Source organism: Bison bison, unplaced genomic scaffold, assembly GCF_000754665.1.
Source record: "Bison bison bison isolate TAMUID 2011002044 unplaced genomic scaffold, Bison_UMD1.0 scf7180017864373, whole genome shotgun sequence".
NCBI lineage: Eukaryota > Metazoa > Chordata > Mammalia > Artiodactyla > Bovidae > Bison > Bison bison.
The window spans coordinates 10,579,932-10,596,379 of record NW_011494945.1 but is presented as its reverse complement, the minus strand read 5'-3'; the positions used below and the strand labels follow the sequence as shown (position 1 = coordinate 10,596,379).

Here is a 16,448-nt window from a genome sequence, read left to right as displayed (position 1 = left end):
TGGAGTCCTGGCGGCCAGTTTGGGCGCCTCGGGCCCGCGGGGCTGCGCCGCCAGGGGGCGTCCGCTCCTGCCCTTCGCGCACTCCGCTGCGGAGCTGCTTTGTAGCCGCAGGCGTCGGGGATCCTTTTTGCTTCGGGATTGGTAATGTAAATTCATGAATTAAAATTAAGGATTTGAGGAGAACAGAGAAAAACGCACTTGGATCTAGGTTGCTTTTGAAAAAGAAAAAAGCCAAAGAAGAATCGATACATTCGCAGGAACAGTAACTGACTACTGGCTGGAACACTGAATGCGGGTGCCTTATGAGGATTTGTACTCCCAAAACTTTTTTTTTTAAACTACACGTTGGTAAATATTGAGTGTTTTCGAGTAACATCTTGCAGTATGTATTTAGTGCCCTCATTGCGGAAAATTTTTAAATGTAAGTAATAGTCCGCCATTTTGAATTGTTTCATGTAACACAGACTGAAATCTTAGGTTCCTGTGTTTCCTTGAGTTCCTTTCTGATCTCTCTGTGGATTTGTTTTCATCCACAGGATATTAACGTTATCAAGTATTATTACTGCTCATAGAACTAAATTCTCCATTGAGGATTTTTATCCCTATAGCTGTTAACGCAAGGGAAAATAGACTCGTGTTTTATTGCAGTTTTTAATTTCTTGGTCAAAATATTGTGGAAGTTAAAATTACACATGGCAACTGATGTTAGAATGAATTTAAAACATTTAACACCATCCTTAGAAAAGTATGACAAAATGATATTTACTCGGATTAAAAAAATCCTTTCATTTTTTTGTTCAGATTATTAGCGTATTTAGTTAGGTGATAATGCAGTAACGCTTTTTAAAATGCATCTGATGGTAAAGGATATTTTTAAGTCCAACAATAACTTATGAAACATCACAGTTTAATTTTTTAAGGACTTCAGGGAAACTTCAAAATTTTAAATTGAACTACTGGAAATTTATGCCAATTTGTGTGATTTTCAAAATACAAATTTAATTATTATGGAATTTATGCCATTAGTTTTTTTCTGTTATGGGTTTGCACTAACGTAGTAGAGAAGTCATATTATAAATTAACAACACAATAGGTAATACTGTTCCATTTAGATTAGTGATTAAATAGATTCTTGTTCATTTGGGGGACAGCTCTTGCTTCCCATTATTCTTTCTCTCTGAATGTGTGAAATAGGGCAATCCAGTGTGCCCAAATTTCCTAAAGAGCTTTAAGAATTAAATTGACATAGGCCTCTTTCTAGTACTTGCTGGGGAGGGGAAGTTACTAAAAATGAATAAAATGCTTTACTTGACTTTCCCATTTTACAAATAGGATCAGCTAATCATTGCTTGATATTAAAATATCGAGAGAATTTAAGGATATGAATCAATTCGTAGTTCATGTTGGTTATTAGAACTGTTTATTGATGCTCCTCAATAGATCTGGAACCAAATAATTCAGCGATCAAGCCCCATTAATCCTTGTCAAATTGTAGAGTGTCTTATTATATGTCTGTGCCAAATTTCTTTCAGAAACAATGAAAAATTTGTGAAGTTAATCAGGATTTAGATTAAAAATTGTATTAATGGGGGTAAATGAAGTGAACTATATTTCTGTGTAAGCGAAATAGATTAAGTTTTAGTATGGTAGTATTCAAAATTAATCTTCAGAATGACTTAAAGTGTGTTGTACATGTAAATTAAAAAAACAGACACTAGAATTTTAATAAATACAGTGGATATAAGCGTTTTTTTTTCCTGTTTACGCTGAACAAAGAGATTAAGCAGATCTTACCTAATAGTTTGATAATGTTTGGTATCTAATCATGTAACTGTTTTGTATTTATAACACACTGCTATCGTAATTTACAAATCATAATTAAGAGAAAAATAAGTTATTAAATAAATGTTGTATGCATGTTTTCAGGTAATGGTCTTCATGACAGTCTTCAGGTATAGAGTTGACATTTCTTTAAACAAAATGCTATTCAAAACTGCCAATTTGGGGGACCTTATTAGGAAGCGCGAGTCAGGAAATGATCTGTTAACATTTATCTTAATCCATAGTGGAACTGATTGGAGAAAAAGGAAAATGGAGATTTAGAGATGAATCAGTTCAGAAGTAATTAAGCTATTGATTATGAAAGGGACTATACAAAATTTTGGTCAACTAAAGAGTTTTCTTATTTGGTAATTTTAATAGAATATTATTTTCTTTTAAAAATCTGTAGTCATAAATACTTCTAAGGTTTTATATTTAATTGCTTTAGAGCCTGTACTTGATTTTCTTGTCTTTTGAAGGAACTGTGTTTGGATTTTAAGTAAGTGTTGTTTTTGAACTGTTTTTGATGAACCACATAGTAAAGAATTTCTACTTTGTCACACATAACTAAAAATACTTTACAATACTTAAAATTGATTTATATGCTCATATCTAGGAATGTATGGAGTATAGAATCATATTGGTTTGAGAAACTTACCCAGTATAAACGTGTACAATGTGTTGGATTTCTCTGACACTGACTCTCTATGAAGTCGCTGACCATAGTGCTGAACCAAGACAGCCATGTTGGCCAATGCTAAATCTGACTGAAAACTGCACGCAGAAATAGTGTAGATGTTCAAATAGCATCATCACTGTAAGAAAATATAATATATATCTCATACATAATTTTTTATATATTCTTTTTACCCAGATGAAATTTGGTAATCATTAAAATCAACCAAAAATTGTGATAGAGAAATTTCATCTCTGAAGTATATTAATATAACATTGATTTTGGGTAGTGTCAGTAAAATCAATGGGATCAGTGCTAGAGGTTTTCTCTTTCTTTGCAAGTTGCCACTTAACAGATGAAGACAAGATTTTAAAACCAATTTAAGAGACTAGTGAGTTTTCTCAAAAACTGTCCAATTCTAGGGAACACCACTGTAAACTTCAGTATGAATTTGCTATTTGCAATTTTTGACTTGGTTTTATATCACTGTCAAAGTGGCACTGTGAAAACCAACATCAAAACATGTGGTTACCAAAATAATAAAATTAAATGAATCATGAAATAAGTTCTACTAGAAATAATAATCATATATGCATTTTTAAATAAAGAGAAAAATATAAATTTGAAATTATAATAATCTTTAATTAGCATTTTGTGGGAATTTTCTATTGTTTAAAGCAAGATAAACACCAGGCTGTCACCTCTAACAATATTATTGTGTTCTGTATTGTGTGAAAATAACACTAATATGAAACCATTATAGAAATTACCTGAAAGGAATGTTGTAATGTGTTTAATATTTCAGTAAAAAGTACTATTTTAGGCATAGAACTTTGACATTATTTTCCTAAAAATAGAATGGGTTGACATGCAGGATCATCAAATTGAGGGTCAAAGGTGACAAACCAGGACAAAGGGCATGCAGCTCATTTCAAGCAATCAGTTTCTAGTTTTTTCATGGCTGAACAAAAGCCTAATTATATAGGAAAAAGGACTTAGCATTGAATGGCCAGTTCTATTGGTGGGAAAACATGTTTTAAGTTTTTTATAAATTTTCAAATCAATATTTCTTATTGGGGAATGTGAGAGCCAAAATACTATATTTATATTTTTCAAACAGTTCTTTTATGTAACATTTCTTTCAGGCACTACAAAAACATTTCAGCTAAATAGCTTATACTGTATAAGTTAAAAACAAAATTTACTTTTTTATAGATTAAAAATTTTAGAAAACATGTATAAATTATGTTTTGTTTTTTTTGCATTACATTTTTGGTATAATCTCCTTTGCTAGTTAAAATCCTGATTAAAAAAAAATTACATTTATTACACTATTTGGTCACTGGCTGTGATGTAAAAGTGAGCAGCCTCTAAAACATCTCTTGATCTTTATAAAGTGTTTATTGAAACTATTTCAAGTGTACTAAGTTTTCATTTAGTTGTTAATCTCTTGTGATATAAAATTTTAATCATTAATGTATATCAAAACTTAAAATGTATATCAAATAAAATTTTCTTGTTAATATTGTACTTATGTAGAAATATTCAGGTTTACTTAGAATCAGTTTTGTTTATCATATCAAGAAGCTCCCCTAGCTGGAATACTCCTCCCACTCATTAGCCCTTGAAATTACCCACTCCTATAAAAACTGACAGCCCCATGCCCTGGGGCTGCTCTCGCTTTCTGAGATGCCCACACTGTCCGTGGAGTATGTTTCTCTAAATAAATCTGCTTCTTACCTATCCAAAGAAAAAAAAATTGAAGTAATTTTAAAGTTTTGTCTTAAAGTTATGGTAAGCCGTCAAAATATATGTGATCAGCTTCTTAAAGATGGGACTTCTGCCATTATTTTGACTCTTTTAAATTTAAAACCACTAATTTTTTCCTCCTATTCAATATGACCTCAACAAATGACTCAGCTGTGAGCTTTATTGTATAAAACTGTTGTTTGATATGGTAGAAAATACAAACTATTTGTATTAGCAAACCCAACTGTGCCATGGCTTAGTTGTGTTACAACATTCACATTTAAGCTGAAGAATTGTGTTTACCAATTATTTGTACTATGGTTGGTACCTTTAAACAATCTTGACAATATGCCAGTTGACTTAAATGATTACTCTTTGAAATTTTTTATTTTCTATTATATATTATCTTTCACTACAGTAGTTGCAGAGAAGACTAGAGCTGCCCATATTTTATGTGAAATCAATAAAATTTCAATATGTAAAATGGTCAATAAAGTTAAAATCATCTCTGATCGAGTAGCAGTATGACAAGTACTAGCCTCTAAGGTTAACTTTTTAAAATATATTATAAAAAGTAATTTTTGCTTCATAAATATAAAAAATATAATTTTGAAATGTTTTCTAAAGTGATACTGATTTTTTTTTCCATTCTCTAAAGATAATTTCAAAATAGTTCAGTGAGGTTTCCTGTTTTAACAGGAAAACAATTACATAAAGTCACAAGTAAATATTTGTCTTAACTTCAGTTTCAAATAGGTTATTTCTTTAAATTTTCTGTATCTGTGTATAGTTGAAGGTGTAGCATTTTCAGTTTTTTCTGAAGTTATAGTAGGATGTTGAGTTAAATTACACAATAATTTACCCTGATTTTGCTTAGGTGGCATTTGAATTTAATCTATTGACTAATTTGTAAAAATATAATTACACTGAAACATTTCCTACCTTGAAACATTCCTTTACAGGACAGTTTAAGAAAATATTTTTCATAAAGTGCACACATTAGTGTCAGCGTTGAACTTCCACATGTAATGTTTTATTTCATATGTGTATCTGCTATATTTAAGTTATAGTAAGTGTAAATAAATACTGTGCTTTAGTATTACTTTGATATTTGTACTGTGTTCACTCTGGTGTTTGTACTAGGTTTGCTGTGTGCCTTTAAGTAATCATTTAAAAACTTTACCCCCAACTAACTTTCTAAGCAAGGAAAGTCACATTCCTGCCTACTTTGCTTTACAAAGACAGATTGAGACATACTGTAAATAGACTGTAATTTTTTATAAGCCATGCATGAAGTGAATATTTAGCAAACTATAATGTACTTTATGCTTACATTATTTTGAAAATACTAATGATAAGAAACAAAAATTTGTTAACTTTTTGTAGATGTTGAGAAATTATGGTGATGAGAATAATGAAATAAATTTGCTTTTATTATGGTGAATATTCTTGATTACTAAACCATTCTTTGCCAACCTGAAGTTACTGTTGCATTTTATTAATATTAGAAGTAAAAGCTAACATGATGTAAATTGAATTTAAATAAAGTTCTCAATAATATGTAGCAGTATTTTATTTATTATTACTCAATTCTCTGGGCTTAACAGCATGTCAGTTTAAATAAATTATAGTGTATAATGCATAGTAGTAATCGTTTTCTTTTATAATGAATAGTTACAATAGTGGATTAACAACATTATGTAATGTACTTGAGAATATTATTTTACATATTTTACTATGAGGAAATATGAAATCGAGTGTTTGTAATGAATGGTGTTAAATTAGGCAATTTTATATTGGTAAGTCTATGGTATATTTAAAATAAAATTATTGAAGTCACTTTATATGTGCATATTTTTTTTTACAATAATCAATGATTGTGTATCACATTCTCTTAAAAGATAGTTTATAAGAAAAGTTTGTTTATATGTCCATTTAATTCATAAAAGGCATCCTAGAGATAGTCAACCCAGGTTCAGAAGTTCATTGTCATTGATTAATTTTAAAAAAATGTATTAAACACTAAAGAATGTTAGGATTACAATGATGAGCTAAATATACACTCTCCTTCCCACCATAGAGCATAGAGTTAAGTTGGGAGAGCGAACAGCATCTTCTTGAGCACTTAGAGTTAACTACAGTACAGTGCTGGATGGTAGAGGCATTGTACTCAGTATGGAACAGTGAGAAAAAGAGGGCCAAGTGGAGATGTAAATGATAATTAGGGAGTATTCTAGTGAAGGGGCAGATAAATGCATTGTAATAAAAATGCCTATGTATAAAATAACAAAAAGCTGTTTTGGGAATATTTCATTGCCATTAAAGAATTATTTTCATTATTTATCATTATTATTTCTTTTCAAAAAATAGTCACCTATAGTAAGAATATGAACATTTAATATTATGAATATTTTATATAACATTAATCTATCATTCCTATCATAGTTGTTCATATAGGTAGATTTTAATACTCGTATTTAAACAATTGTACTTTCTCTTCTAACTTTTGTTTTTGAAAATTTTTAAATCATTATTTAACATCATTGGAATATATTGATATCTTTGAAATAATTCCACCTTTTCCTTTGAAAAGGATGATAACGTTAAAACTATCAATAACTGAAAACATCACATGTAAGTTTGAATAGTGAAAAATCTGAACATCTTTATCATTCAGATTGACTGGATTTCATTAAATCCAGAAAGCTCTTAGTTAGAAATCTTAAAATTGAATGATGTTATTTAGCTAATTCTTATACTATTTGATGTTTAGTTTATTAGATCTATCATTTATGGTAATTTTGCACCTGAATTATTTGAAAAAATAATTTTTGCAAACATTTTCTGTTTTTATCACAGCTTTTGAATATGTTATTTTGAACTTTTTTGTAAATATAAGCAGAGAAAATTAAGCCTGGGCTGTGGGCTATTAGAAAAATATGAGCTAGGTTTTGCTGAAATTTATGTATAATATTTAAATATACCCTCACATAAACCAAATGTGTAAAATTAATATAGGCTCAATGTAAAGGAAAAGAACTTCAGTAAGTTTTGATAATGAATTTTGTTAACATTAGGATCTGTCATTATCTCTGTATTTTGGTTGTAAACAGAGGATAACTGAAGGATTTAATAAACAGAGGTTCACGTGCCTTTTGTTCATATTCTGCCTCTATTCTTTTCAAATCTTACTCAGTGGGGTTGTCATCCTTTGTAAGAAAAATCTTGTGTCAACATTCAGTAGAACTCTGAATTTGGGAAAACCCTCCATTTTGCTTTGAGAAAAAAATGAGATTGTGACTTGAGAATTTACACATAATGATTTATTTTTTGTGAATTGATTTAGTAGATATAGAGTATAAAACTTAGTTAAGAGGGGAATGACATCCTGGTAGTAGCAGGTGAGTGGATGCATATTCAAACCAATCTATTTTGCAAGCCATAATAACTCTGACCTGAAGATAAAAATAATAATTCAGTGGTCATCAGGAGTTTTTGTTGCAGTTGTTGTATTTCATTACTGGGTGACCTCTTTATTGCAAGTTTTATTGTACCGTGACATCTGCCAGTGGATATATTTGAAAATCATTACTTACTCATTTTTTTTAAAAAGAACTTTTTTCTTTAAAATCTGTGTTAATGCACATTAGATTCCTTTAGTTAAATTTATTCAGTGATTAAATTTACCACCATTAAAGTTAATTTTTTCGTCAAAATTATTTATATGTAATAGACCCAGGATCAGTGGTGTAGTATCACAATTAGAGTCTCATGATTTATCTTCTAAAAGATGTCTGAAGAGAATAGTCAAATAAGTTCATCAAGGAACACAATATTGTGGGTTGGGTTCATTGTTAACTGTGATTAAAGAAGAATGGGATTCTTGAATTGCAGTGTAAAATTAAATATTAAAAAATTTTTAAACTGCATCCTTTCTGAAATCTTTGCATCTTAATAGGTTTTAGAACGTTTTTAAAAATACTGTCCTTGAATTGGAATGAAAGGCAAGTTTATGCCAATTGGTTATCTAATTTTGCTAGGTGAGTCTTACATTGTAAAAAGAGAAAAGTTTACAGGTCGCTTCACAGAGTCAAAACCTAAGCATTTTACTGCTTTCTAATGAGCCATTAAGCTGAAGAAGAGTCAATTAAATGAGCAATTAATGTAGTACTGACTTGAGCTCTCTGATTTTAGGTTCTTCAGAAGACAATGAGGTCATTCAACCAGGTTTCATCAGCCCCAGGTTAGTCTTTTTTTCAATTACATTTTTACTTAACTAACATTTATTTAAAAAGATCACTGGAGGCATATGAGAAAATGTGACAGCTCTTAGAAATTCTCCACTGTGGCACGATGGGCACCATATATTCTACTGTACTCCGGATCACTTCATTTATAAACTAGTACTCCCACCAGAATTGCAAGGGTGAAATCTTCTAATTAACTCTTTTTCCTCCTAATTTTAGCAGTATTGAATTTTGTGGTTGCTTTTTCCCTGTCTCAGGCAAAATAGATAATATTTAAATGTTTATGGACCTGAATAAAAAGTAGTTGTGGCTTGTTCATTTTTGTAAGTCCTTTTGTAAGTTCATTTTGAAAAGAGGCCTCACAAGTATTTGTTAAATTAACGATAGAGACTTGCTGCTGTTTTAAAATAATTTACTATAAGATAAATAGTCCTATATAGTAGCCATTTTTTCAGGAGATTAGAGAATTTTCCTAATCTAGGACAGTCCCATTTATTTTGCTTTTCACCAGTTTGTATCAAATTAGTTGCTCATTATATTATTGATAGGCTTCTATGGAGGCTCAATTAGTAAAGATTCCTCCTGCAAGCAGGAGACCTGGTTTGATCCCTGCGTCAGGAAGATTCCCCTGGAGAAGGGAATGGCTACCCACTCTAGTATTCTTGCCTGGAGAATTCCTTGTACAGAGGAGCCTGGCGGGCTACAGTCCATGGAGCTGTGAAGAGTGGACATGTCTAAGCAACTAACATACTATTAATACAAAATGTGTCATGTGAACTTTTAACATCTTAAACCTAACACTTCAAAAATACATACCCTTTCATTTGTTTAGGTGTACTTTAAAACCTAGGTTTTTGATGTATAAATATTCTCTTGTATTACTGAAACTAACTGAAAACTGACAGCACTCTTCTTTCCAAATGGTTTTATTAGTAACAGTGTATTGCCAGGCTTCCCCCTTGCTTCAGCAGTAAAACAATCTACCTGCCATGCAGAAGACACAGGAGATGGGGGTTTGATCCCTGGGTGGGAAAGATCCCCTGGCGGAGGAAATGGCAACCCAGTTTTCTTGCCTGGAAAATTCCATGGACAGAGGGGCCTGGTGGGCTTCAGTCCATGGGGTTGCAAAGAGTTGGACCCACTGAGCGCCTGAGCACTCATGCATGCAATAACGTGTTATTTTGGCTTCTGCTCTTGTGGATTTAATGTCTTGGCTCTTCTCTTGACTAATGCTATCAAAACTCTTAAAAGCTATAAGATGACAGAGTTCATGAGCATTTATAAGTACAAGTAAAAAGATATTAGTCTAGTATTAAGCTTATCAAATACAGGATTGTAGGTAGAGAGAGGAAAGCATTAGGGATCAAAAGGTTTAGTGAGTAGACCACTGATTGGCATTGTCTTTTGACAGCACTTTACTTTTTTTCTAGAGTGAATCCTTTGACATAGAGGTGATGCTCTAAAGAGTACCATGAAAAAGAAGATTCTGAAAAGTTGCCACAATATATTAATTTACCAACTAGTTTCCCCTTACTCTTGGATTGTGGTTTTCCTCTGGGGGCATACTGGAGGCAGTCCAGAGGCCCTTTTCTCTTCTGCTGGAAGTAATGTTAACACCAATGTGTTAAGTGAGTGCAATAAAGTTTCATGTCTGTGTTTCCTTGTGATTAAAAAGGGGTTGGCCAGGGAGAGGTTGCGCTTTCCCCAAAAGAAAGATTATTGTCAGAGATTACATTTATGCCTAAAACTTGAATGTCAACTGCTCCAAGGTCCTCACTTTGCAGGTAAGGAAACTGAGGGCTGGAGAAGCTTAATGATCCAAGGTCACAAGGTCATTAAATGGGACCAGAACTCTGGCCTCCAGTTTGTAGATGGATGCTTTTTCTCCACAGATTTTCCTCTCACACACACATCTTTAAAGCCTGAAGATTTCTTCTCATTTGCCTCATCTTTTACTCTTGTAGTGTTTTTTCCCTTTCCATTTTCCTCCTACCTATTCTTTTCCCCGAAATAAACTGAAAATGAAGACATTAAAGGAAATACCTAGGAAACAGCCCCTATTCTTAATTGTTTTGATGAGATTTAAGTTTTAAAGAATAAACTTTGATTCATTGCTTTCAGAGGGGAAAAAATTGTATGCTTACATTATTTAGTGTCATTTCTGTAGACTCAATATTTATTGCACAAGATCTTTAAATTATGAAGCATAACTGTTCAAGTAGTACAGGTGAAAAACATGGGACTCATTTCAAATAAAACAACCTTCATTTTGTGCTATTCTGGGCAAGGTAAAATAACTAAATGCTTATTACTAAATGATTTCTAAATGCTTATTACTAAATGATTTCTCTAACATACTGCTGTCATAATTAAAATTACATAGCCAAGTGTTTGTTTAGGACAATTCAGAAAATATTTGGGAGGAGTGATAATAAAATTTTTATTTTTTTGTTTCAGTTGAAGTATGTTAACAGTGATTTTTTGCTATTCGTTTTAAAAAATAAACTTTTATAAAATGATGGTGTTAAAGTCATATCCCCTTTCTGAAATAATTTTGTTGTTCTAAATACTTAACTAACCAAAATGAAGAAAACGTTTGCAAATGGTTGTTTTCAAGCATTGTTGTTCAATGCTTGAACTATAGAGGCAATTTGTCTGGCAAACTTAAAATGCTATTGTTTTCTGTATTTCTGTAATTTTATTTCATTATACCTGGGGAACTATGTTAAAATATTTAAGGAAAAATTTTAAGAGGTTTTTATAGCTGTGTAAAAATTACCAAATCGGAACAATTGTGTTAAGACAGAGCATTTTGCTTTCAGATAAGGAAATTAAATGAGAACGGAATTGTGCTCTTTGGGGAAAAAAAAACAAATAGCCCCCATATTCTAAAGTGCCTCTGTTGTAAGATCAACAGCAGAGGCACTCCTTTCATTTGACTCCGTATTGTAAGAATTTCAAGAAAGTTACTTGCCGGTAAAGGAGTTTACTGAAACGCAGTGGGAGGGATCGGCAACAGTTTGCCCGACGTGCGGGTCCGCAGCTTTTGCGCGGGAAACCTCACGCCGCGGCCAGAGAAGGGGTTCCCTAAAATCGCCCCTGGTCGCCCTCCACTCCCTTGCCCCCCACCGCCTTCCCCACAGACGGCTTTTGTTGACCCTCCAAAGGCGCACGGCGACGTTTTCGTGGCTTCCCGAAAGGACGGCGGCGCCAGGGGTCTGAAGACAGCTCCATTTTAGGCATGGCCTGGTCGGGGAGTAGGGGGTGGGGTGCTCCTTTTCTTGGCCGCTTCTGATAACCGCCCCCCATCCCCCGACTTCACTTTTCTGATTGCGGAGACTTTGACACATCACAGATGAAGAGGTCAGATTATAAATGATATATGTGTGGAAATGCAATGAAGGTAGCAGATTGTGCCAAACGTTGCCTCCATCCCAGTGGAGGCAAGGGTTCCTTTTGTTCGGTGTTCATTTGGTTGGGACAAAATGACAAATGTGAAAGTACCCTAACTAGTGAAAAATCCTCACCCTTCTTGGAAGGACTCAACTTCTAGAACTGAGGTGGTGATGTGGTGAATAAAGGAAAAGGTGACTGAAGAGAGAAAGGGGAGAGGAAGTGGCAAGGGCGGGCGGTGGAGGGAAGGGGCAGATCCGCTGACCTGGGGGTCTCGGCGACCTTGGGGCGCGGGACTGCGCGTGAAACTCCGCGGCTGCGAGGGCAGAGCGGGCTGCAGACCCCGGCCTCATTTGCCGGGAGGGGAGCACGGGTGGAGCCGCTCGCCATGGTGCCGCAGCCCCTCCTCCTAGTTTTAAGAAGAACCGAAGCATTGTTTCAGCTGTATGGAAGTCACTCATTGCTTTTACTTGAAAACAACAACGGTGGGCTCTGGAACCTTTTTCGGCTCCTTGCATTGTACTGTTGGAATTTTTAAAAGAAAGAAAAAATTGTGTATTTCGTTTCATAACTGTAGAAATTTTAGATTGTGATAACCAACGGGGTTTAATAGGTTATTTCCTTTTTTTTTTTTTTTTTACCCTTAGTGCATTGAGGATTCTTTGTAGCTACTTGAACTCATTTTAAAGACATTTTGAAAGAAGTATGATAAATCAAGCTACTGAAACATTTGGCTTCCACAAGTATAAAACATGCGTTTTGAGTCAAGCACAGGTCTTTCTGGCACTAAAAACAAGTAGGAAATGAGACAAAAATTAAAACCAGAAGACTTCAGGAAGGTGACAAATTGGAAAGCGTTCTAGGAGATTCAAGGGACCATTTTAGGTGAAAGAACTCTATGAGCTTAAAAAGATTATGGTTAGTTTTAAACAAGGATCTTAGGCTCAAAAGATTGAGGGCAGGGAGCAGGAAAAGATGAGTCTATTTTCAAAGACAGTGCCATATCCCTGAAATGGAAACTGGTATTTTCTATGTCACTGTCTCCTTTCTCTTCCCTTCCTACCCTTTCCCTTCCCTGCTTCTCCCTCTCCTCTCCCCTCCTTTCCTTTCTTTTACTCTCCACATTCCCCCTCCCTCCCCCAGGTATGTAAATGCATTTGCCTTAAATTCTCTGTGAATGAATGTTAGAGGATTTCTCAAAGTTCCCGGTTGGAAAAAGCTTTCTACGCGACTTGAAAGGCCGATGTCCCTCTCAGGAAATGAATGAGTCGATAACCTCTGACACCAGTGACCAGTCCAGTGAACCCTACCTTAATTCCACTAATACTGGAGGCCCCTATTCCGGCTAAACTGAATCTCATAACGCATATCATCCAATGTGGTTCACTTATGGTATTTCCCACTTTTCATCTATGTATTTATAGGTTTGAATTTCATCATATTGAACAAATAAGAATTCAGAACCCACCTACATGTTTCTGAGTTTATGCTGATTAGTCCATTTTCTGATTAAAAACAAACAGATAAAATATTGTTTATCAGATGTGTGTCAGTGACAAAACTAAATTACACTGCCTGTGAATTTTATGATAATTTTACATAAATAGTGACATTTCCTCAATTTGTGTTAATAATTTTCATGTTATTTCTATTATCAGATGTTGATTTTTAAAAGTGATTCATTTAAAATATTAAAACCCCCACTATTGATTTAAATTAATTTTTATATTTCCTATTATTCAAAACATTTAACCTGGAGTACCATTGTTAAAGTTATTTCATTATAGGTCAGTGTAATCGGTTGATTTCTAATAAAGTAATGCCAAATGTTAGCAATTTTTTTTTAAGAGCTAAAAGCTTTTGGGACTCTTGCAAAATAATTTGCATTTTTATACTTTTTCTTTCCTCCCTACCAGCTGGCACATGGTTATCTCCCCCTCTCCACCAAAGTAAATAAAATGAGATAGCTTTGCTCCCTTTCTTGAGAAACAACAAAAGAAAGAAACAGACGAAAAATCTTTTCAAATTCATCAGTCTCCAATGAAGCCTTTTACCACAAACAGCTGAAAATAACATTTATATACATCCATTTATTTCAGATCTGAACTAATTAGTATAATTGTCCATTTCATTGTTTAATATGGGGAGGAGGTGTAAATAGGTGGATTCTGTGGGTTTTCCAAAGCTTTTGGACTCAGAATCCCTACGTTCTAGTTTGTGTGAAACAGTGTTAAGAGTTAGGAGTGTGTTGGGGGGGAGGTGGATTGCGGGTTTGGTGGGGGAGGGTAAACTCGGTAGCTTTGCCGAAGGGAAGTGGTATCTGTACAGTTTCTCGGTAAACTGCTTGTTTAAGAAAATGGGGGGTGGGGTGGGGAAAGGGTGGTGGTGCGTTTAAATGTTTCAAAGACCGGTGTTATTTTATATTCTAAAGGAAATCAAGCATTTCCAGTTGATCTGTAGTATTTACTGTAGTAGTCGATGAGGGAGGCAATATTGGTGTCAGCATCTAGTAATCAACAATCGTTTGTAACAATCTGAAAGGTAAAAGGATAAGCATTTTGAAACTGGGGTGCTGGCCGTGGAAGGGACGGTAGGAGCCTAATCCGTTATTAAATTTTCGTTTATTCAACTCTTGTATCCACTGGTAGTGCACTTTTAAAATGTCAGGGTCCAGTCAATAAGATGTGAATTTACCTTTTTCCTCCCACTGGCCCCTCTTTTTCACCCCTCCCCCCACCCTCGCCCGCTGTTTCTCCCCCACCTCTTTCTCTGGCTCCTCTTCACCTCGCCTGCCTGGCGCTCCCCTCCCCCTCCCTGCCCATACATACGTCGCCTTGCTCTTGGGGAACAATCGCCACTGATTGAGGTTCACTCTATGTTAGGCTGGAAAACTGGGCTGTTATTTAGGAAGTCATTAATCACATCTCCTCCCCCGGAAAGAGATGGCGGAGAAACCTGTGAAGTACAATTCCTTACCAACCCCCTCCAAAATGTTCCGAAACGGTAAACCTAAACACTATTTGACTGCATGAAGGTGATAGCGATTTTTCCGGTAGGATTTTATTTTAAATTTGAAAAATATTTCAGGGCACAATCAGGTACTTGTGTGCATTTCTCTTACTGTGGGTGTAGATTACCATTATATAAAGTTTCATGGATGTGTAATTAGGTTCAATTAGATCCTTTGTAAATTACATATTTTCCTCTAAGAATTGAGTTAAATGTGAAATTTGCATCCTAAGCAGGTTTGTTGTTACTGATCAGTTGAATTCTTGGGGTGGGGGGGGGAGCATAACATCGGTTGCTTTATTTAAATGGCTTTCCCCCCCTAAATGAGATTATTTAGACAGGCTTGTGTGTAAGGCACGCGTGTGCACATATATGACTGTGCCGTTTCTCTAAATCGACGATTCACAAGGACCCTCCATTGTGTTTAAGTAAAAGCACGAAATCGGCATTCTGATTTATCGTAAAGAAGCGTCCCAAATTGTCTTTAAGATAACATGTTTGAGTTTTTCGTGTTCATTCATAAATTATTTTGATGTCAGCATAGATGAAATGGCGATTGGTTATCTCTTCCTCTTGCCAGCCCCTTAAGGATCCGAGGTGAAATTAGTAGCAAGAAAGCATGTAATTGACAAAGTCACGTGTGCTCAGGGGGCCAGAAACTGGAGAGAGAAGAGAAAAAAAAATCAAAAGAGGGAAAGCACATTAGACCATGCGAGCTAAATTTGTGATCGCACAAAATCAAGATGTTAGATTGATGCAGAAGACCACTCCGTTCCAAAGGGAAAGTTTTCATCTCACGAGTTTGGAGCAGAGGGCCCGTGGGGCAACATGGCCGAAGGTTAATTTTCTTTTCTATTGTTTTACTGTGATTTTCTCTCTTCCTTCTCCCCCTCCCCCTCTCCCACCCTTCTTTGCCCGTCCCCCCTTCCCCTTTTTACCCCAATACTGAGCAATACCCCCACCCCCCGTCGCGCAATGGGGCTTTCTGCAACCTATTGTTATAGATCTCCAAAAATGTTTTGTACCGCCCACACTGATTCACAACTTGAAAAGCTTTCAGGGGGCTATTGTTTGAATTGTTTGAGTGTGATTAAGCGCAGTTTCAGTTAGTGAGCCCGAGAAAACTTTTATACACCTGCCCCCTCCCCCATTCCACCCCAACTTTAATTGAAAGTTATTGGGGGGGAGGGGAATGCACATTGCAAATAACCCTGGATTCAATGCTGCCGCATGTGCATTAACTAGTTCTAATCATCTTCACGATTTCTTTCCTCCTCGTGCCTGCCGGAAAGAATTAGTTTCGCTGAAAATTTCTTTTTATAAATGAGATCAGTGTTAAATCAGCAATATGCAAGTAAAGTATCGCATGCTGTACTGTAATATGTGGCTGAAAAAGTTTAATGAAAAAGTACACGTATGTACAGAAACGTAGAAGTTGTGATCGATAGAACATTGTGGCTTCCTCCCTCCTCCGCTTCCCCCTTTAACCCTTTAATTTATTTTCAGCAGAAAAAAAGGAATCAACCATTTAGTAACTTCTCCCCCCCCCCATT

At 34.9% G+C, this 16,448-nt stretch overlaps 1 protein-coding gene across 1 annotated transcript in view; it reads left to right on the top strand.

Annotated features, from left to right (window-relative positions):
• Nucleotides 1–15,723: 15,723 nt before the first annotated feature.
• The window catches only part of LIN28B (lin-28 homolog B (C. elegans)), a 121,775-nt gene continuing 121,050 nt past the window's right edge, over nt 15,724–16,448 (top strand). The window contains exon 1 of the mRNA XM_010856681.1: nt 15,724–15,733. Coding sequence (XP_010854983.1) covers nt 15,724–15,733 — 10 coding nt within the window. The remainder of the gene's footprint in view (nt 15,734–16,448) is intronic.